This window comes from Apaloderma vittatum, unplaced genomic scaffold (assembly GCF_000703405.1).
Source record: "Apaloderma vittatum isolate BGI_N311 unplaced genomic scaffold, ASM70340v1 scaffold2035, whole genome shotgun sequence".
NCBI classification, from domain to species: domain Eukaryota; kingdom Metazoa; phylum Chordata; class Aves; order Trogoniformes; family Trogonidae; genus Apaloderma; species Apaloderma vittatum.
Genome location: NW_009718559.1, coordinates 1 through 20,515, shown reverse-complemented (window position 1 = coordinate 20,515; position 20,515 = coordinate 1). Strand labels below are relative to the sequence as shown.

The 20,515-nt window shown below is 45.4% G+C and overlaps 2 protein-coding genes across 2 annotated transcripts; one reads left to right on the top strand and one right to left on the bottom strand.

The window, feature by feature from the left end:
• The first annotated feature begins 366 nt into the window (after positions 1-366).
• Positions 367-11,369, top strand: LOC104267212 (transmembrane channel-like protein 2). Its single transcript, XM_009870280.1, has 11 exons — positions 367-513; positions 959-1,147; positions 2,590-2,769; positions 3,775-3,924; positions 4,305-4,433; positions 5,697-5,764; positions 6,401-6,640; positions 8,621-8,746; positions 9,405-9,483; positions 10,472-10,592; positions 11,119-11,369. The coding sequence occupies exons 1-11, from the start codon at positions 367-369 to the stop codon at positions 11,367-11,369; spliced, it is 1,680 nt and encodes a 559-aa protein (XP_009868582.1).
• A 4,762-nt stretch (positions 11,370-16,131) lies between these two features.
• On the bottom strand, positions 16,132-20,498 carry RPSA (ribosomal protein SA). The gene is made up of 6 exons (XM_009870279.1): positions 20,271-20,498; positions 18,700-18,818; positions 17,629-17,874; positions 16,692-16,820; positions 16,367-16,535; positions 16,132-16,272 (listed from the first exon to the last, which is right to left on the bottom strand). Exons 1-6 carry the CDS (start codon positions 20,401-20,403, stop codon positions 16,178-16,180), a joined length of 891 nt encoding a protein of 296 aa, XP_009868581.1. The 5' UTR covers positions 20,404-20,498; the 3' UTR covers positions 16,132-16,177.
• Positions 20,499-20,515: the final 17 nt, after the last annotated feature.

Genomic DNA, 20,515 nt, shown 5'->3' with positions numbered 1-20,515 from the left:
CCATTCCAGTGTCTCAGCACCCTCGCAGAAAAGAGTTTCTTCCTAATACCTAACCAAAATCTACCCTCTTACATATTGAAACCATTACCCCAATTTTTCTACATCACTATTTTAATACACCACCTGCATAGCCCAGAAGATCCTATTTGACAGTTCAGTCCTCCTTAAAGCTCAAGTCCAAAGGCATGTATTAAACAGTTGCATCCAAATCCCAATAACAATCACTTCGCTCCTTCCTTAACCACCAGCAATCCCAAGCCACCAGCAATCCCAAGCCACCAGCCTCTGCTTTGCAAAGCTGCAGGACACGTGGTGGCTCTGTGAAACGCCGTCTGACATTGTCACCACACATGTCCTTACTGCAGGATGGCCCGCAACGCCAATGAAAGTACAACAGATGGGGATGACGACAACTTCACTTTCAGCTGGAAAATGTTCACCAGCTGGGACTATCTCATTGGCAACCCAGAGACAGCAGACAATAAGTTTGCATCCATCACTACCAGCTTCAAGGTAACCTTTACTGGCATCTCTCTGCTCCTGGGGATGCTCCCAGTGCCTACCATGGCAGAGGTTTACAGGGAAATTTGGGAACCTGTACAGGGTCTCTCCGTACAAACAGGGTACGGCGCTTGACTGTATGGCAGCTCCAGCTCCCCTACCCTGGGTCACCCTAACAGCCTTTTTAAGAATTGAGAAGTAAAAAAATAAATTTATTTTACTTCAGAGCACAATTCCCCCAGCACATTCCCCTAAGACATGGCAGGCTATTTGCCACTCGATGTCTTACAGCCAAGATTTTATGAAGCTTAGTCTGAACTTAATACAAAATACCAAGTTCGATATATACGGAACAGCATGAGATTGCATTCCATAGAGTGGAAAACCATCTCATAATGCCTTAGGTGCTCAAAGATGGTCACCAATTTTCTGTGAGCACTCCTAATTTTTTTTTCAGGAGTCTATTGTGGACGAGCAAGAAAGCAACAAGGATGAAAACATCCACCTGAGGAGGTTCCTGAGGGTTTTGGCCAACGTCCTCATCATATGCTGCTTGTGTGGGAGTGGCTACCTCATCTATTTTGTAGTGAAGCGCTCCCAGACGTTTTCCAAAATGCAAAATGTTGGGTGGTATGAAAGAAATGAGGTAAGCGAACTTTGCCTTTGTTTTTCTGCTGTGATCATTTGCCTTGGACATCAGCACAGCTGTTGCCACAGCATGAGGACAACATCCAAGAGGGATTCCTTATCAGGGCCCAGAAGTCCTCTTCAGTACCTTTGTACTTGTTCTAACCAGAAAGCGCATCGGTCTCATTAATTTACCCTGGAAACTCTCAGGAACTCCTGCAGAGAGGAGAAAATAATCTTACAATAAATCACAAGAAAAGTTAATAGGTCTCCAGCACTTACCATACTGACCATTTTCTAAAGAATCTACCTGAAGTTGCACATTAATCTTTACAAGTTCTCTAGGTGTTAGAAATGACCATGATCAGACACAAAGATAAACTCAGATCTTTATCATCCACCTTTAATTATGCGAATGGTATCTTTGGAATGTGCAAAAAAATGTGAGTTGCCAAAAATTTTTCTGTGTCTGATTTTGGAACAAGAAGTTTGAACCTTGAAGCTCTTCACACACACAAAAAAAATTTGTTTCAACATGTGAAAAGGTGTAATTTCAATGTACACTGCAGTATCATGTATTTACATATCAAAGCCAAATCAAATTCAAAGTCATGTATTTTCATAATTCCCTCAGAAAACATTAGCACTACAGCATTTCTCACAGTATGCTTTAACTTATTTCAGTGAACTTTTCCCAAAGGAAAAACAAATCCTATTTAAAAAAACAAACAAACCAAAAAATATTTAATGCCTGAGACTTTCCTGGTGATAAATTGAGATCCACACATATACAGTTCTGGGTACTTTTCCCTTTCCTGGGGAAAAAAAAAAAAAAAAAAAGAGAGCAGCGAGACAAACAGTCCTGTGCAGGCTCACAGGTTCTGCAGGACTGTAAAACCAGATAGACCCTGCAATTCACACCTGAGCTAACGCGGATTTGCCAACGACCTCATTGACCACAGCACAACACAGCATCTTGCCCCATATAGAGTTAAAAAAAAACCGCAACGAGATAATTTCTTGAGCCGCAAAACTGAGTCCTTAATGTGCTTCCACTCAAATCTGTAATTGCCTATTGCAGAAGCAAAGGTGCTGAACGTGGAAAACAAACATTAGCATCGACTAATTATCTTTACGCACACAAGCCAAATCTTGCGCTTCCTCCAAAACTAAAATAAGAACCTCGGAGCTGATGCAAGCAGTACTACGAGAGGCACCTAAATATTCATGAGCCTGGACTGACAGGGAGCAAACTCTTCAGAGCTCATCCCTTTGAGATAACAGCGAAAGCGCTCCTTCAAGAGCCAGCCACTGTGCTCTTAGCCAGGAGTTGAGCTCGCCCAGGCTCCCTCGCCTTTATAAATCCTTGAGGAATCTCCGATCAGCCACCGGCAGCCCCTGCTCTGCTCAAACTGAGATAGTGGCATCTGTTACTATTAGTGGTAATCTTGCTTCCCTCAGGTTGAGATCGTGATGTCCTTGCTGGGTATGTTTTGCCCTCCGCTGTTCGAAACCATCGCTGCCCTAGAAAATTACCATCCCCGCATCGGGCTGAAGTGGCAGCTGGGGCGGATCTTCGCCCTCTTCCTTGGCAATCTCTACACGTTCTTGTTGGCCTTGATGGATGACGTCAATGAAAAAGTAAGAGCAGAGTGGTTTTCTAGCATTTTCCAGAGCCGAGGGTGAGGGCAGCCTGTCACCAAGGACACCAGCCAGAGGGGTTTCCAAATTCTCCATCTGGTCTTTAAAGCTCTGAAAGGACATGAGGAAGTGGCTTTAAGCTGCACCCATAGAGGTTCAGATTGGGCATTAGGAAAAATTTCTTCACTAAAAGGTTTGTCAAGCACTGGAACAGGCTGCCCAGGGAAGTGGTGGGTCACCACTCCTGGAGAGATTTTAAAGATCCCTGGTGCTCAGGTATATGGGTTAGTGATGGGCCTGGCAGTGCTGGGTTAATGGTTTGAATCGATCTTAAATGTTTTTTCCAGCCTAAATGATTCCATGATTTTAGGAAAAGTGAGCAGTTATTGTCTCCTATAATCATGGCATGTTAGGGTAATTTGATTTTTTTTTCCCCTCCATCTGACAATGTTTGCAATTCCTATTAATGCAGACCCCGAGGATACAGTTTATATTCCCTGCCCTCCCCTCTTTAGTATTATCCTGGTAGCGTGTTGCAGGCAGATAACTCCAGGAAAGGATAAATGTCTAAGTGATCCACAGGAAAAATGACTCTGTTCTACGCTGAGAAGAATTGGAGGAATCAGGGCGGTTTGCCCAGAAAAATTATGAAAGAGGCAAGGAAGGAGGACTGGGTGGAGGCTCCCTCTCCACACAGTAACCTTGAAGGAGGTCTGGCTCCTCCACGTGTGGGGAGCAGCCTGGTAGCTCCCCAGAACTCATGGTTTCCTGATGTGCTTTCTGTCTGGAAGGGCTGCTGCTCCCCTGCTCCTGGCAAAAGGGAAGGACTTCCTCTGATATTGCTGTTACGACTCTGTTGTAGGAGTATGCTCATACGATGGGTGATAAGTGCAGGGAGAAGAGGGGAACTCAACACCCACCTTGGGTCTCTCCAAACTTGTCCTCTGGGATCCATATTTCCTGAACTTTTTGGCCTGGGGTGGGTGGGGTGTCTCTTCATTGCAGTTGGCTGAAGAGGACGTGGTAAAGAACATCACGCAGTGGACACTGCTTGGCCACCACAACTCATCCGCAGGGAACAGCAGCGCCAGCCCACCCCCCCTTGATCCTGCAGATGTGCCCAGGGGACCCTGCTGGGAGACCACTGTTGGCATTGTAAGAAATTCGTTAAGTAGTAAGTCTCTAGGCTGGTTTGGTGTGGGATGTTTTGCAGCTGTAGTCATCCTCCAGATCCCCAGGTTTTCCCTCCTAAGACTTTTAAAACTTTTCTTGTAAATGTTTTTCCTCTTGGATGCCTGGGACATCAAGCTATCTCCATCCTACATGTCTTACTCCTGTTTGTTGGAGGCACAGAGGTAAAGCTTAGGCACTGACCAGGGTTTGAAAACAGGCAGGGATTTTGCTCGGGGCATGCTTTTCTGAAGGTTACTGTCATATAAAGACAAACAGCTTGATAAAAAAAAACAACAACACAGTACCAAATGTGCTATGGAAATTATAAGAGCTAAATGTTTCTTCCTTGTTTTAAATTGCAGGAGTTCGTAAGGCTCACCGTCTCCGATATCCTGGTGACCTTCATAACCATCCTGGTGGGAGATTTCATCCGAGCTTGCTTTGTCAGATTCGTGAATTACTGTTGGTGCTGGGACCTGGAGGCTGGATTTGTAAGTCGGTGTCTCATAGCTGAGAAGATAGAAGCAATTTAGAGCCATTTGGTCAAATGCTACAAACAGATTGGTTTGGTATCCTTCCAAGGGTCCTCTGGTCTTGTCTGATTATTTAATTGGTGCAGGTAGTCTCTGCATCTCTTCTCTGAGTCAATCAGTTCCATTCCAGAAAGAACCCTACAAAAATGCAGTCCTCTTCCCCCACTTCAGGATTTCAAAACACAAACTTGAGTTTTAAAAAAAAAATAAATTAAACTTATGTTCATTCAGCTGTTATAACCTCAAACCTTCAAGCCCTTCTACACCCCTTCTCAAACCCCCAGATCTTCCTGCTTGTTGCCCACCTCATAGGCAGTAAAACCATCTTCTAATGGATGCTTGAAGCTGGTGTTACTCCCATTGAAGCTCCTGGTTTCCTCCTCCTGGAGGACAGCAAGCACTGAAAGTTGTCTTTATTTGCATGGGAGAAAGAAGCCAACATTAAATTCTAGCTAAAAATTTGAAGTAGAAATGGACTGGAATCAAAAGAACAAAGAAACCGATGCTTGCAACCATCCCTTCCCAAAGCTGTGAGCAGTCAGCTAAGCAAGGCTCTGACTTGTCTCCTTTCAAGTTTTCATCATAAAAAGACAAACACCTTAAACCTCAACTTTAGGAACTGCTCACAGTGTTAAGTACATGCAAATTGCACAAAATACAGTGCAGGATATTTCAAACACATAATGGCATCATTCCTTAGAACTCCATTTTCTGCATTCCACAACAAAAAAAATCTTTCTCAAGAAAACACAGAAAAACTTTACACATAGTTTAATCTTCCAAAAGGCATCCAAATTTTGTGCACACAAAAGCAGATATACATAGGAGAAACGGCACAGGCAAATCTAGCAGAATCGTTATTTTTAAAACAACAAATGCCACCAATAGATTAGACCAGCCTGCTTTGGGCTTGCACCACCAGTACCCACATCAGACAGGTTTCTCTGTATAAAGCAGGATTTTAACAACTGGCTAGTACAGGGTAAAATACCTTACAGAGCCGCCCTGAGCACCTCCAGACATCTTTCCAATTTTCAGCCAAGCCAAGAGAGGAGCTGCAGCTCCAATTTTTGTTTCACTGCAGTGTTGCCAGTCATTCAATCGGTACACACACAGCCAGAGCCCTCCCAGAAACCCCTTTCACACCAGCTTTAAATAAGCATCTTTACACCTAGCAGCAAACAACAGCAACAACGCACCCTTCTTTCTTTCCCCACGCAGCCATCCTATGCCGAATTTGACATTAGTGGCAATGTTTTGGGTTTGGTCTTCAACCAAGGAATGATTTGGTAAGAATTTAATTTTTTTTTTAATTATTATTTAGGAAACCTGCCAGAGTGGAGTTAGCAAAATTTCAAGTCAGCTACAATAACCTTTGGGTTTGGGTTTACTCTGTTTGGCTTTCTATCCCTGACTATAAAAGAGGAAATTTTAAAAATACCAATTTACCCATCCATCCAAGAGAAGCAATAGTGGCATAACTGAAACAGAGATCAATCCCGCAAATCGTGTCCCACTCTCACTTTTATAAGGTCATTTAAAAATGACAGGGAGGGCAAACAAGGGCAGCACTAGAAGCAAGAGTCCAAATCACACCCCTCCTCCTCCCATGGGAGTTGGGTTCTTTCGCCTTGGATGGATAAATTCTACTACAACATCTCTGCAGATTTAAGGGTGTCTCTCCCTGCTGGCTACATCCACCTGATGTTTTCTAGGCAATTTTTATCATTAAAAAAAAGGCTTTATTTGCAACCACTGATGAGTCCTGAGATCTTGCTGGTCCTCAATGCATGGTTGTCATACCCAAACACGAATGTACCCTATGAACACTTGTTTTCTTGCTGAAAAGAAAATTAGAAAAAAACCTTCCAGCCTGTCAAAAATCAGCACCTTCTTTTTCTTTTTCTTTTCTTTTTTTTTTCCAGGATGGGATCCTTTTATGCACCAGGGCTCGTGGGTATAAATGTCCTGCGCTTATTAACCTCCATGTATTTTCAGTGCTGGGCAGTTATGAGTAGCAACGTCCCCCATGAACGCGTCTTCAAAGCATCCAAGTCTAATAATTTTTACATGGGACTATTGCTGTTGATCCTGTTCCTTAGCCTCTTGCCTGTGGCTTACACCATCATGTCCCTGCCTCCCTCCTTTGACTGTGGACCATTCAGGTACTAGCAAAAAGCCAAAAAAAGGCAATTTTTCTCCTTCAATATGTGGGGGATTATTTTTGTGATGTTAGAAGGTCTGGACTCTAGCAGAGATGATGAAACACTTCCATTCTCAATCTGGTTAAATCCTTGGCAATGTAATCCCAGGTAATCCCAAAGCAATCCCAAGGTAATTCTGAAATAATCTCAGATGAGGGGTGTAAACAGTCAACTAGGAGCCCTGGAACCTTCTCCAAGCTCCTCTCTGCTGTTCTTCAGCGGGTTCTGCCTGCTTTGCCTCCTCTGCTATGGGATTCCCAGTGTTACCCCAACACACAGCGATGGCAGCGCCAGAGGACAGCAGGGGTGGGACACCAGGGTGCAGCCCCCAGTGAGAAGAAAAACAAACAAACAATCAATGGGAGCACCCCTAAAGCTTTCCAGAACACCATGGAAGCAAAATGAGTCCAAATCCTCCTCCCAAGACCTCCTGTAGAGCCAAGAACTCCCACACCATAAGATGTATATTATGTGTTGAATTTTATTGGAAAATAGCTGGAAATGGACAGCCTGAAGAATCGTAGAATCATTTAGGTTAGAAAAGACCTTTAGGAGCATTGAGTCCAACTGTTACATCAGCAGTGTCAGGTCAACCACTAAACCATGTCCCTGAGCACCACATCTACACAACTTTTAAATCCCTCCAGGGATGGTGACTCCCAGTACTTAAAAAGCCTTCTGGTGAAGAAATTTTTCCTAATGTCCAATCTGAACCTTCCCTGGTGCAACTCGCAGCCATTTCCTCTCGTTCCAAGAGCTGAATTTTTTATTTTAATTTTTTTAGAAAAAAAAACCTTTTTGGTTTTTTAATTAGGACAGAATCAGCACCACATAGAGCATGCAGTGGACTGGATTAACACGCCAATAAAGTCTAATTTGATAGAGTAACATCATTTCCTGGGCCTGCTGAGTCTGCCTCAGCAAGGAGCCAGCTTGGCACAAAATGTTCCTGTAGATGCACTGGTTTAGATTATCCACTTGCTAATGGGAACGACAACAGAAAGCTAAAAGACTCAGGGGAAAAGGCAAGAGACCAAAATTCCCTCCATTCTGTAACAAGGACACGTGTCAATGAGCAATGTCAGATCTGACAAGAAGCTGGTTGCACACACCGTCATCTGGAGATGACTAATCTGCCATGTGAAAGAGCTATTTCAATTCCCAATCAACCCTTCAAAAGCCACTCAGCCTGATTCAGACCCTTGGCACACGTCTTGGCTCAACTGAAAGCTCAGCTCTCCTGGGCTTATGGCAGTAGATGAAGCTGGGACACCATTCAAACGAGTTTGTTGACTCTCACCATCAGGACAAAGTCCAACACCTTCCTTGAGCAGAATCCTGTAAGATCCCAGGAGGTGACAAGCCCAAAGATGAGGAATAGCACTCATAAGGTTGGAATTCGCAGGCCCAGAGATGTTGGGGGACAGAAGGTCAATTATGTAATCCAGCCTTTTCCAGATTTGTTCTCGTTTCAACAGAATAGTCTCATCCTCTTTATCAATTCCCTTTGAAATGCCTCTTTCACTGAGTTTCCTATTAAGCAATAATCACAGTTTGCTATTTTTGTCCTTACTTAGCAGCTCTTCAAGTTGGCTCCTTATTTCAGAAAGATGAAATTTGCATATGGAAAGTCATCTCTACCGTGAAAAGGCAATATTTAACATGATACTGATCAGAAATGTATGGTTACTGCAATCTGTAAGGTTTTTATACATTTCAGAGGGGTAAATAGTCAGAACTCGTAAAGGAGCCACATGTGGAAATAAATGTATTAACTCCCAGGGCCTAGCAAAGATTATTCTTAAATCAATGGGGGAGGGGGAAGGAATGTATGGACGAAGAGATAATTTTAAATGAAGGCACTTCAAAATCCTTGGATTTACTGTCAGATATTTCTCCAGCAAATACCTATACTCCTTAACCAGCCTTTTGTCTTTCCAGTGGGAAGAAAAGGATGTATGATGTTATCCAAGAGACCATCGAGCTTGATTTCCCACTTTTTGTTGCCAAGATCTTCAGCTATGTGGCAAATCCAGGACTGATCATACCTGCAATTCTGCTCATGGTGTAAGTTTTCTTTGCAATACTACATGCCTGGCTGGGAGGAAGGGAAAAAAAATAATGCTGGGATGTTAGTGAGGTCTAAATACAGCTTCTGCTGACATAACAGTCTGGATTAGGACAGATGCTTCCTACCCCTGTTACCTTCACCCAGGTTCCCAAAATTTAATTATCTGACCCAATTAAACACAACTTCGTAGATCAAGCACATTGCTGACAGAGGCCTCATGGATATCAAAGCTGTCACAGCTTCCATATGGAATATTTTTAGTAGCCAGCAAGGAAATAAATGGACAGTCTCAGCCTGGTGCCTTTTTGGAGAAGCAATTTCTGTCACAGCTGGTGGTATTTACAGCACTGCCAAGCCAGGGCATTCCAAAATTTACACCTTCCAAAAAATATGAGGGAGTTTGTTTTTCATTTAGGTTGCTGGGTTTTTGATTTTGTTTTTTCTTTTTCCAAATATTACACCCGGAATTTGTTTCAGTGGTGTCTCAGAAACCACACTGAAATCCCCAGCACTTTTTTTCTAAAAAAAGCATTTTTGGCATCATTCTCAAGGTTTCCATAGAGGGTAGGCAAAAAAAAAATTAAATGTTCCCTCTTTGTGAAACTTTCTCTCTTCTCTGATCCTATCACTACAGTCACACACTTGTTTTTGTAGCCTCGCCATCTATTACCTAAACGCTGTGGCTGAAGCGTACCAGCGTGCCAATGCAGAGCTGAAGAAGAAAATGCAACTGGTGAGTATAGATCTGGCAAAGCCACCTTTGAAACACCACACACTTCGAGTTTGATGGCAACACACTCTTTCAAATTGCCCTTCGCATGACTGGTTCATACATCCAAACTGCAGTAAGTCATCCCCACAAATGGCACTTTCCACCTACGAAAATAAGTTACCCCAAGGTTCAAGCAATGTTTTGGAGCCTGAGATTTCCCAGGGACAAGGATAAGCCTAGAGAAACCACAGCCAGGTCTTGTACAAGCTGGATGGCAAAGAGTCATAAAGAACAATAAGGCAACAACTTTTTTACCAATAATACTCAAAGAACTTTACAATGGGCTGGTGTCTGCCACGAGAGGCCACAATCCCAGCTGTGCATTCCAGCCCACAACTCCCTCCACTGGCAGATGACCCTTTTGGAAGGAGGGATAGAGCTGGAGTCCATTGAAGCTTTCTCACTGCATCAGAGAGGGCAGCCTCTCCCTTCCCTGTCCAGCACATTTGTGTTGAGCAGAAATATCCCCTGGGTATTTTTTTCTCTCTACCACCTAGAAGGAAATCTTTGGAAGACCTAAACATATGTGAGCAAAACCAAAGACTACCCTACAGCCCATCGCTATGTTGCCATGCCTTCCTCCTCTTCCTCTGCCATTTATCAGAGACACCCCCCTTTCAAGATGTCCACATTTAAAACAAACCAAAAACCCCCACAGAGGGCAGACTGGCAGTTGCAGAAACACACAGACAGCCAGATTATCAGCAAGGGTTTTGAACTAACAGGAGTGGAGCCCATTGCTTCCCAGGCTCTTAGTCCTGCCTTGGTTGTATTTTCCCACACCCACCCCTCCTGGTCACTGGACTGAGATCCAGCACCTTGAACTTGGCAAGAAGATTTTACCCATGCTAACAAACACTTAGCCAGGCCAATCATGACACCACACCACAATTTCGTGGATTACATCTGCGTTTTCAAACTAAATCTGGTAGTTTTTTTATTGATGCAGCAACGCGAAGAGGAGAAAAACAAGAGAAACAACAAAGCCAGCACTAACCCCATTATGCAAGACCTGGAGGATTTACTTACACCAGGTACAAAGAGTGACAGCCACTTCAAACAAGCAGAAGGTAAAAAACTAAATAGTCTCCCTCAATCCCCCTGAAAAGGTTCCTTTTGCCACCTAACAAAAGGGGAAGGATTGAGAAACTGGAGCGGTACATATTCGCAAGGGGTGGGATGAATATAATTAGCACAGAAGCCCACTTGCCAACGGGCACCCAGTAAGGGCAGGTTTTCAGACTGGATGACGGTGGCAATCGTAATCAAAAATTATGATTCATAACCCAGCTATTAACCACACCAACCATGAAACCAGCACTTCATTCTGGGAGCAATGCTGGAACTCCATCGTTGCTTCTGGGCTGATGAGTTGAGCCAAGCACCGACTTTTCTCCAAATTAAGGTTTTCATTAGAAAATTCATTGTGAATTATGGCTAGAGAAGTACCAGCATTGCTCGTAGGACCACAATGAATTATCAATGTATGAGTAAGAACCTGCAAAGAGGGCTCAGGCAGCAGACACAAACACTGAGGAAGAGGAAGAAAGGCAGCTTTTGCTTTCAAGAAAATAACATTTGGAATCTTTGCTCTAGACAAGAAAATAGAGACTTCTAATAGAAACAGCCCTGTTGGAAAACAACGCAAAGCCCTGGATGGCAGCCCTTTCACCGGTGGGAGAGGAGCAACAGTGTTTACACCGCCACTGCCGCACATGTTCGTGACACAGCCACCGAGACTGGGGGTGTGGGCACCTAACCCTGGCCAGCCCAGGCTGAGGGGGTACCCACCAGGACCAGTCCCTGGAAGGGGAAGAGGGCAGCCACGCTACTCATATCCCACTTGATAAGGTTCACGTTTCCTCCCATTTGACTTCAAAATAGAGGTGCTGCATGAGCTATCGTAGTTTTAGTAGGAAATGATTACTCTGCATTGGTCCCCTACTTGTGATGTTCTGTATCTGTCCAACACTGCCTATCTAAACCAGCTTTGTAGTACTTTGGCGTGGTAGCCCCCAATGGCTGCACCGATTCTGATCATGAAGAGGAACAGGAGGTGGTCAGGATTGAAACCAACCATGGTATTCAGTCTCTTCTTCCATATAACAAGTGAAAGGGCAGGAGGAAATGGCCTCAAGCTGCACCAGGGAGGTTTACATATGACATTAGGAAGTATTTCTTCACCAAAAGGGTTGCCAAGCACTGGGCCAGGCTGCCCAGGGAAGCGGTGGTTACCATCCCTGGAGGGATTTGTTCTCAGGGACATGGCTTAGTGGTGGACCTGGCAGTGTTGGTTTAACAGCTGGACTCAATGATCTTAAAGGTCTTTTTCAACCTGTATGATTCTATAATTCTGCAATTCTATGCTACACACAGGACACAGCCCTGCAGCCACAAACAGTGCTGTGGTGAGCACAAGTGGTTGTCAGTTCCTTCAAAGGCTTCTTCAGTCAATAAAAGCAGTGTGAGTTTCCTGTCATTTCAACTAAGAGGTCTTGGATTTTTTGCTGTCCCTCTACCTGAGGAATTATCATCCCCTAGGTACCGAGTTTAGTCCCACCGCCCAGCACAACTGAGGGACTCAAAGTGTTTTGGCACTAATTTCTGAATGTAACCAGTTTGAAATTAATGATACAATTTAGAGAACCTATCTTCCAGATCTAGAGGACTTCCCAGAATTCCATGGCAGGACTTCTGGGTTGACTTACTCCTTTACACCTTCACTTCCTTCATGTTGACACGAACCCATTCTGGCCGGCTTAGATTTGTTGTTCACATATGTGTCATTCTTCACAAAAATTTCTCTATAAAATAAACTCATGTTCTTCAGCAAAAACCAAATTGATTAATATAGCTAGTAATTATTCCACTGGGAATAACCTCTTGTCATATAATATGTTCAGGACAGGAGCTCAGAGGCTCCACAGAGCATTTGACCTTTAGTCTGGGAATGTCCACCTTTGGGGAGCTGGGCAAAGGGGTCCCATTAAATCAGAGATGAGGCAGACTGGAAGAAGGGTTCTGTTTTTCAGGTCCAAACCAACAAAAGCATTTAGGCATCCGATTCTTCATAGGAACTAAGAGCTTAAGTATTGTGCTGTGTTTGTTTGTAGACAGAAACCTGGTTCATTTTTTGACATCTCTGCTTTATAAAGACAGATCTGATCCCTAGAGATCACTTCCAGGAGATACACATGAGAGTCAAACAAAAGACTTCAGAATTTCTTCAAAAATTATATCATTGCATTTTGCTTTCAAATACAGGAAAGCCAATGGGTTGTTGTACAAATGGGTGTCCCTGGCATGTGTCTCAAAGTCGGTTTGTTCCCAGGCATGCTGTGACGTCCAGGGTCACTCATTCTCCCAAGGGAACCTCCTGGTCTTGGAAGCACGCTTAGACCCCTCTCCATGACCACATACCAGGTGCTTTTGCTGCCATGGAAGTACGGCAGACCTTTGAAGCCTGACCTTACCACACCTCTAAACTACGTCTCTTCAAAGCACTGGCATCCACACTAAAAAAATAAAAATAAAATTAAGTGCTCACTAAAAAGATTTGAAGAGCAATCCTCCCATTTTGATTCACGCTGCAACACAATGTTACCAGGTCTCCAGCCTGACAGCCATAGGAATTTCTTTCCTCTCCGTCACACTTTTCTTGTCACTTGCCAAAGCCCTGAGGCAGCAGCTTGTCCTCTGGCAGGTGGCAGCCTCATTTCATTTGCAGCCAAGGCTTTATTGCTCACAAATGTTCAGACACAGGGGGTTTTTTCCCCTCTGGGAGAATAAAAGGCAACTCTGGAACATGAAGATTTCTAGGTTCTGGCCCATTTCTCACACAACAGTCACCACTGCTGAATCAGAATCCAGCATCACGTTTTAAACGAACTATACCAATGCGATGCTACGCTGCGGAGAGGCTTGGCTTAGAAATCATTCACTTCTAGTCCCAGGATCCAAACTCCCTGGATCCCCTTCAATTCAATCATCTATAAACAAGCAAAATCAGTGGTGAGCACAATACCTAAAATCTTAAATTGGTACCATGTAGTGTCACCCACACATTCGAGACAGTCTGCATATACCCACACGAGCACTGAAGTAAATACCTTGCCAAAGTGAGGAGAGGGGCAAACCCAGGGGGTTTTGCAAAGAAACAGCCGCAGGATATTAAAGCAGGAACAGGTAAGCAAAGCTTCTCTAGCCTGCAAAAGCTGCCAGTGCCATCTCTCTCTCCAGGCAATGTGGGAGGGAGAACAAAAAATAACTTCAGCTCAGTAGAAGATAAAACAAAAGCAATGATAGCGGCACAGCACCATTACCTGGGCTGCTTGAGGATGGGCAAGCCATCACAGGGATCGAACGTGCAGATCAGGCTAGTAGTAGGTGGAACATTATTAAAAATGAGTTGATATCCCCATTTTCCTGGGGAACAGCAGCTGTAGAAACATCCCAGGAAGCTGCGTCCTCCCCCTTTCTTCATTTTCCCTCCCTCAAAGTAAAGCTGTTAAGGGGAACCAAGGCTGCTTCTGTGAAAGGCTGCAAACCTTCCTTTAATTAAGCAACACTTCACACATATGGGACTTCTGGGGTGGGTTAGTTGTGGGTTTTTTGATAGCAGCAGCAGTAAATAATTCAGTGCCTGAGCAGATGTTTAGGATCTTTAAAACATGAAGGTTATTACCAGATTTATTTAAATCAGGTACAAGGAGGCCTCAGGGCCAGGTAGACAGCAACGGGGAAACCTTTGCCATTGCGCTGCCCTGGGCATTGACCTGGGGATGGAGCCAGATCCCTCATGCAGACTTAGGGAAAGCCCAATGCCAGGCATATCTTTCAGCTGCTTACGTCACCCCCCAACACCAGTAACATGGAGGGTAAGAACATCTCATCTAACCATCCTGGAAAAGGCACAAGTGACTACTTGGGTAGGCAACACACCAACTGAAGCTGAGTAGTGTGTTTGAACCGGTTATCCACCAAAGAGCCAAAACCATCATGCCATCAGGGATGATGCAGACACACACCGCTCACAGCACTCCTCCAACCCCAAATCCAGGAGAAACAAACACAGATATCCCTGTAAAAACATAGAAAGGATGCACATAGCTGGAGTAGGATTTATGGGCCAGACTTCATCGCAGAGAACGCAAAGCTCACATCTCTTTGTTGCCAACTGAGTGGGAAACTCAGCAAGACCCCACAGGCACAGGCATGCTCACAAAGCAGCTCTGACCATCCTTCCCTCGCCCAGTGCGCACCATGTCCAGCTCTCCAGCACTGCCGGAGACAAACTAGGAATAACAGCTCCATCTACCGGGATCTCGGAAACAAGCCACACTCTCACATTTTCCAAGCGCCAGCGTGCCCGGTTGGGGCAAAAAACTTGTCCCAGCCCTTGAGGCAACTCTCCTCGCAGCGGACCAGCTCCAAGCAACGTGCCAACGCTTCTTCCCGTGCCAATGCTTCCTGCTTTCCATAACCCTCAATCTCAACCCAACCCCACACAGTCCTCAGTCCTAATAAATGCACTTATCATACAAGTCAATGTGATAATTTAGATGAAAACAATCACATTTCAGTGAATGTGCCTGAAATATTTCAGTAACAAGTACCGACACACAGCTATCTGTGACAGAAGCGGCACAGGAGCTGCCTGACAACCGCTACGTTCTTAACTGAAGGTTACAAAACAGATAAAGGGACAACAGCAAAATGGCAGCAAAAACAATTCAAAACACAGAGGAATGAGCCTGTGCTCTGAATTTGGAAACTTTTAACAGTTGAAAACAATATTTTGCACTGTCTCCGAAGCAGGAAGGGAACATACAGCTGCTGGAGGCCCCAGAGCCGAGGACATACCAGAAATGCGCAGCCCAAAACATGGAGCATGCAAACAGAACAGGAAGGGCCTTGTCACAGCCAGTGAAACGCTTGCAGGCCTTGTGGCTAAAAGGTGTTAATTTTTAACAAAACCTTTAGTTACCTCGCATCTAGTAGGTAAAGACAACAGGAAAAAACGATCAGCTTCCTTTGGCGATGTAATACACAGTATCATACATAGCTTGCTTTACGTTTTTTACTGCCAAATTGTACTATTGAAGTAAAAGCCAACTAGCATGTGTGCTAAGGGAAAACATTCTTCACGTGTCAATTGGCACAATTGAATGTAGAAAAAGGAGACCAAAACACAGATAAAAAGGGTCCAATCTCAACACTTTTCCATGTCCTAAAAACAAACCCCATGCTTCTCTTGGTGAAGGGTCTACCTCCCATTATTGCTGTTAACCACAGAAATACAATCCTCAAGAGTTAAAGCAGATGAATTAATGTTTTGGGTTTGGCGGGCTGAGGAGTACTTAGTGGGTTGAGGACTACTTAAAGTGTTTTTGGTGAAGGAATCAGTAACACAGACCCTAGAACTGCTGTTTCACCAGGAGAGCTGCTCCTGCACAATGGTTCTTCTCTCTGCACCTGGCCCCACAAACCCTGGGCGGAGCATCCAACCCCACCCAACCGGGCCAAACAGGAGGTTACAGATCCACCCTCAGCCACCAATTGTGTTTCACTTGTCATTAAGTTTAAGAAAAACAGTACCAAGCCAAGCGTGTATTAAACCAGTCTTTATTTCTCTCGCAGTATGGCAGGACCCAAGTTAAGACCACTCTGTGGCAGTGCCGACCCACTCGGTAGCCTGGGCGGTGGGAGCTGCTGACCAGTCCTCGGTGGCAGGCTGGGCGCTCCAGTCCTCTGCAATTGCAAAGAGAGAAACCCTTAGCACACCCCAGCTCTTGCCTCCTGTAGCAGTGTACCCCACTTCCCACAGACGTCCCCCAAAACTGACCTGTGGGGAACTGCTGGATTGGCACGGAGGGGACCTGAACTCCCTCCGACCAATCCGCAACCTCGGGCTGAGGAGGAGCGGTGAATTCAGGAGCTGGAGCCGTCCATTCGGTCTGGAACTCCTCCTTTGTGACCGCTTTCTCAGCAGCAGCCTGCTCCTCCTTTTCGATCTGCAATGGGAAAATGCATCCTGAGTCTCCCAGAAACCCCACATCACTCAACGACAGGCAACACAACTGACCAGCATTATTATATTGTCACTGTGGGGCAGGAGCACAAGCAAAGACATCTCACAGAGATGCATTTTCCTGCCACACGTCCCCTACCTCCTCGGGATCCCTATAGAAGTACAGATCAGGCATGACTTCCCATGGGTGCTCACGGGAGATGGTGCCACGCATGCGCAGGACCTCACGAGCCAGCATCCACCACATCAGACCCACTGAATGGGCTCCCTGGAACAGAAGGAAGATTCGCTGTAAAAGTTAAACTTTTTTGTCTCCCAAAAGGCTTAATTTGCACCCAATTCAAAGTTCTTGCTTGGCAAGAGAAAGACATTGCCTGCTCATGCCTAGACTTAGGTGCCTGGACTTGGGAAAAGCCCAGTGACATTTTCAGATCTCTGCAGAAATCACAGCACACTTCATTTACCGGCACCTGAATTTGCTGTATACAGCACAGCCAGAGGCAATTCTCCTGCTACGGGGTTTCGCACTGCCCACTACTCTAAGTGCATCTGGTCCAAAAGAGAGGGATTATACTCACTACACATGCTAGAATGGAAAAATAGAAAATTTGACCACAGGAGCAAATCTTAAACACCTGCTGAGATCTGGCTTACATTAGAGTTTTGGTGAATGGCACCTAGATAGAGATCAGTTTCCCATCTCCCTAGACTCTACCCTTTCAGGTGATTTTGGGCTGGTTTCTTCACCAGTTCACTTTTATCTTGCATTCATATTCATAAACAGTGGCAAGAACCGACTATCAAACTCCATTCACCAGGCCACAAAGACTCTCATGGCATCAGCAAAAAATCCTGCCAGGTCACAACGGCACACACCCCACACCTTAGAGTTCCTCAGCCAGGAACTGGCCCTAGTTCCATCTGTGTGCAGTTCACCTCCTCCTCCCCATCCGCCTGCTAGCTTGTGAAAGGCCTTAAATAGTGGTTCACACTAGGAGAGGTGTGAAACACGAGCAAACTCCTCCCTGCCGAAAGCACCCATCTTGCAACCTTGAACGCTGCAACAAAGCTGTTACCTTATTGTTGCAGGGAATCGCGATATCCACGTAGCGCAGCGGGGAGTCGGTGTTGCAGAGCGCGATGGTGGGGATGTTGACGTAAGAGGCCTCGGTCAGTGGCTGGTGATCAGCCCGGGGGTCCGTAACGACCAGGAGCCGCGGCTCACGGAAAGCTGCTTGGATCTGGTTCGTGAAGGTACCGGGGGTGAAACGTCCAGCAATAGGAGTAGCCCCGGTGGCAGCAGCAAACTTCAGGACAGCACGCTGCAAAAAAGACCACCCCAGAAGGTGAAGCAGAGAAACTGCACACGCACAGAACTTAATTGAACTATTTGTTTTGATTCCTGTGAAATCAGGGCTCACCACCAGCTTTGTGCTCAGAATGAGACAAAATAAAAGTGTTTCTAAAGATAGCTACACCAATACCAGGAGTTAAAAAGATTGTATCTATCAGCAAAGCAAGAAGTCAGGATACAGAAAAAACCACGTTTTTACTGGCGTTATTTGCAAGCTCTACTAATGAAATCATAAAAGGGAGGATCAAACAAACAACTTAAGAAAAAGCAAGGCCAGCTTTCCTCCATTATTTCTACATCTTTTCATTATTCAGCAGCATAACTTGAGGAATTAAAGGACAAGGTAAAGAGTAAATACAAACGAAATGAAGCTATATCTATTAAAACTGCAACTGTCAGATCTCACCCACTTGCAAACAGCTTTTGACTTGCAGTACATGTGGCACGGCCTACTATTAGACTCCAGTCCTCGAGGAAGGTCCTCTCCTGGCATCAGTGAGAACCCTGCCATTCGCTTTGCTGTAGCACACTTCCGACACTTGAGAGCTCATTGGCCAGGAACTGACCTCAGCATCAAGCTTTAACAGTGTGCAGGTCACGTTCACAGTAACCCCACCTTTCCCTTCATAAATCCATCCCATAATGTTCTGTGGCACCACTTGCCTAGTCCAAAGAAACTAATCTCACAGATAAACTTCCTTTTACCATCAAGCTACCACTCGTAAGCAATGATACACAGCCAGAGAGTCCTGCTCCCAAGACTGCAGGCCTCATGACCAACGGATGTCCATACCTGTCCAGTATTTCTAGAAGAAATGACGCTCACATCAGCTGGGTTCTCAATGGCAACAATGGCACGGGCTGCCAGAAGCAGCTTTTCCCAGGTCCTCTTCAGGTTGATGATGTAAATACCTATTCGTGAGAAAAGGCTTTAGAGTAACGAGTGAGGATCCTAAACAGGGCAGCGCTTTATTACAGAATCAGAGTGGCCTAGGCTGGAAGGGACCGCAGAGATCATCTAGTCCATCCTCCCTGTCATGAGCAGCGACGCCTCTCAACTAGATCAGGCTACTCAAGGCTCCGTCCAGCTTGGCCCTGAACACCTCCAGGGAGGGCCCAGCCACAACATCTTTGGGCAATTTATTCCAAAGTCTTGCCGCCCTTGTACTGAACAATTTCTTCCTAAGATCTAATCTAAATCTATTCTCCTTCAACTTAAACCCATTTCCCCTTGTCCTGTCAGTGGACACTCTTGTAAAAAGTCCCTCCCCAGCCTTCCTGTAGGTTCCCTTCAGGTATTGGAAGGCAGCTATTAGGTCCCCCCAAAGTCTTCTCTTTTCCAGACTGAACAATCCCAGCTCCTGCAGCCTGTCCTCGTAGCAGAGGTGCTCCAGCCCCTGCATCATCTTTGTGGCCTCCTCTGAACACGCTCCAACAGATCCATGTCTCTCTTATGGTGGGGGCACCAAAACTGGATGCAATATTTGAGGTGGGGTCTCACGAGACCAGAGCAAAGGGGGAGAATCCACTCTCTTGACCTGCTGGCCACACGCCTCTTGATACATCCCAGGATGCGGTTGGCCTTCTGGGCTGCATGAGTGCACTGCCGGCTCATGTTGAGCTTCTCATCTATCAACACCCTTGAATCCTTCTCTTCAGGGCTACTCCCAACCCACTCTGTACCCAGTTTGTATTTGTGCCTAGGACTGGCCCATCCCAGGTGCAGGACCCTGCATTTTGACTTGTTGAAGCTCATGCAGTTTGCACTGGCCCACTTCTCAAGCCTGTCAAGGATCCTCTGGATGGCATCTCTTCCCTCAAGTGAGTCCACCGCTCCACACAGCTTGGTATCATCGGCAAACTTACTGAGGGTGCACTCAGTGCCGTCATCCATATTGCTGACAAATTAAACTTTTCATATGATTGTGGTTACTCCCAAAATTCTAGTCATGGAAACCTATTCTGAGGAAAATCCTCTCATGCGGTTTTAATGTACCACATTTCCAGTATCAATATGAACCAGGGCCTGGTATGAGCTTCATTCTTTTATGAGGGAGCAGCTCAGATTGAGGAACAATGCAAACAAGCAGCAGAAATCACCACTGAGATATTAAAACCATTTTGCTCCTATATTCAATAAGTAGCAAAAGCACCCAAAGTGAGTGGCAACTGATCTACCAAATTCTGAAATATCTATTTCATGCACTTCACCAAGTAACAAGATTCGATCAATAAAGACGTTTGCACCTTTCAGGCCATGGAGAAACTGGCAGAGAGCTCAAGCATTAGCACTTCTCTCCTTTCCTCTGCTACACCCATGAAATCCCGGCTGCCTATCCAGGGCTACCTGCTCTACGGATTTACCATCGCTTTTCCTTTTGTAGATATACTGCTCCATCTGAAAGTCGAGGTTGGTGCCTCCCAAGTGGGTCCCGGCAGCCAGGAACTTGAGGACATCCTCCTCCTTCATCTGCAGGACATCGAGACCTCCGGACATTGTGGGGGGTTTCCCTTTTGGAAGCGACGACAGGGAACCTGCAGGCACAGCCACCGGGCTCAGCTACGCGTGGGCTCCCGCCTTCCCAACGTGCACGCCAGAAGCCCCGGCC

What these genes read in the sequence shown, in the direction of transcription:
- RPSA (XM_009870279.1), bottom strand. Translation starts at nt 20,403, where the DNA reads ATGTCCGGAGGTCTCGATGTCCTGCAGATGAAGGAGGAGGATGTCCTC. An exon ending in CTTCTAGAAATACTGGACAG is followed by an intron (nt 17,875 to 18,699) that starts GTATGGACATCC and finishes TCTTTTTTGCAG; the next exon opens with CGTGCTGTCCTGAAGTTTGC. An exon ending in AATCCAGCAGTTCCCCACAG is followed by an intron (nt 16,273 to 16,366) that starts GTCAGTTTTGGG and finishes TTGCAATTGCAG; the next exon opens with AGGACTGGAGCGCCCAGCCT.
- LOC104267212 (XM_009870280.1), top strand. Translation starts at nt 367, where the DNA reads ATGGCCCGCAACGCCAATGAAAGTACAACAGATGGGGATGACGACAAC. An exon ending in TGGATGACGTCAATGAAAAA is followed by an intron (nt 2,770 to 3,774) that starts GTAAGAGCAGAG and finishes TCTTCATTGCAG; the next exon opens with TTGGCTGAAGAGGACGTGGT. An exon ending in TGAAGAAGAAAATGCAACTG is followed by an intron (nt 9,484 to 10,471) that starts GTGAGTATAGAT and finishes TTATTGATGCAG; the next exon opens with CAACGCGAAGAGGAGAAAAA.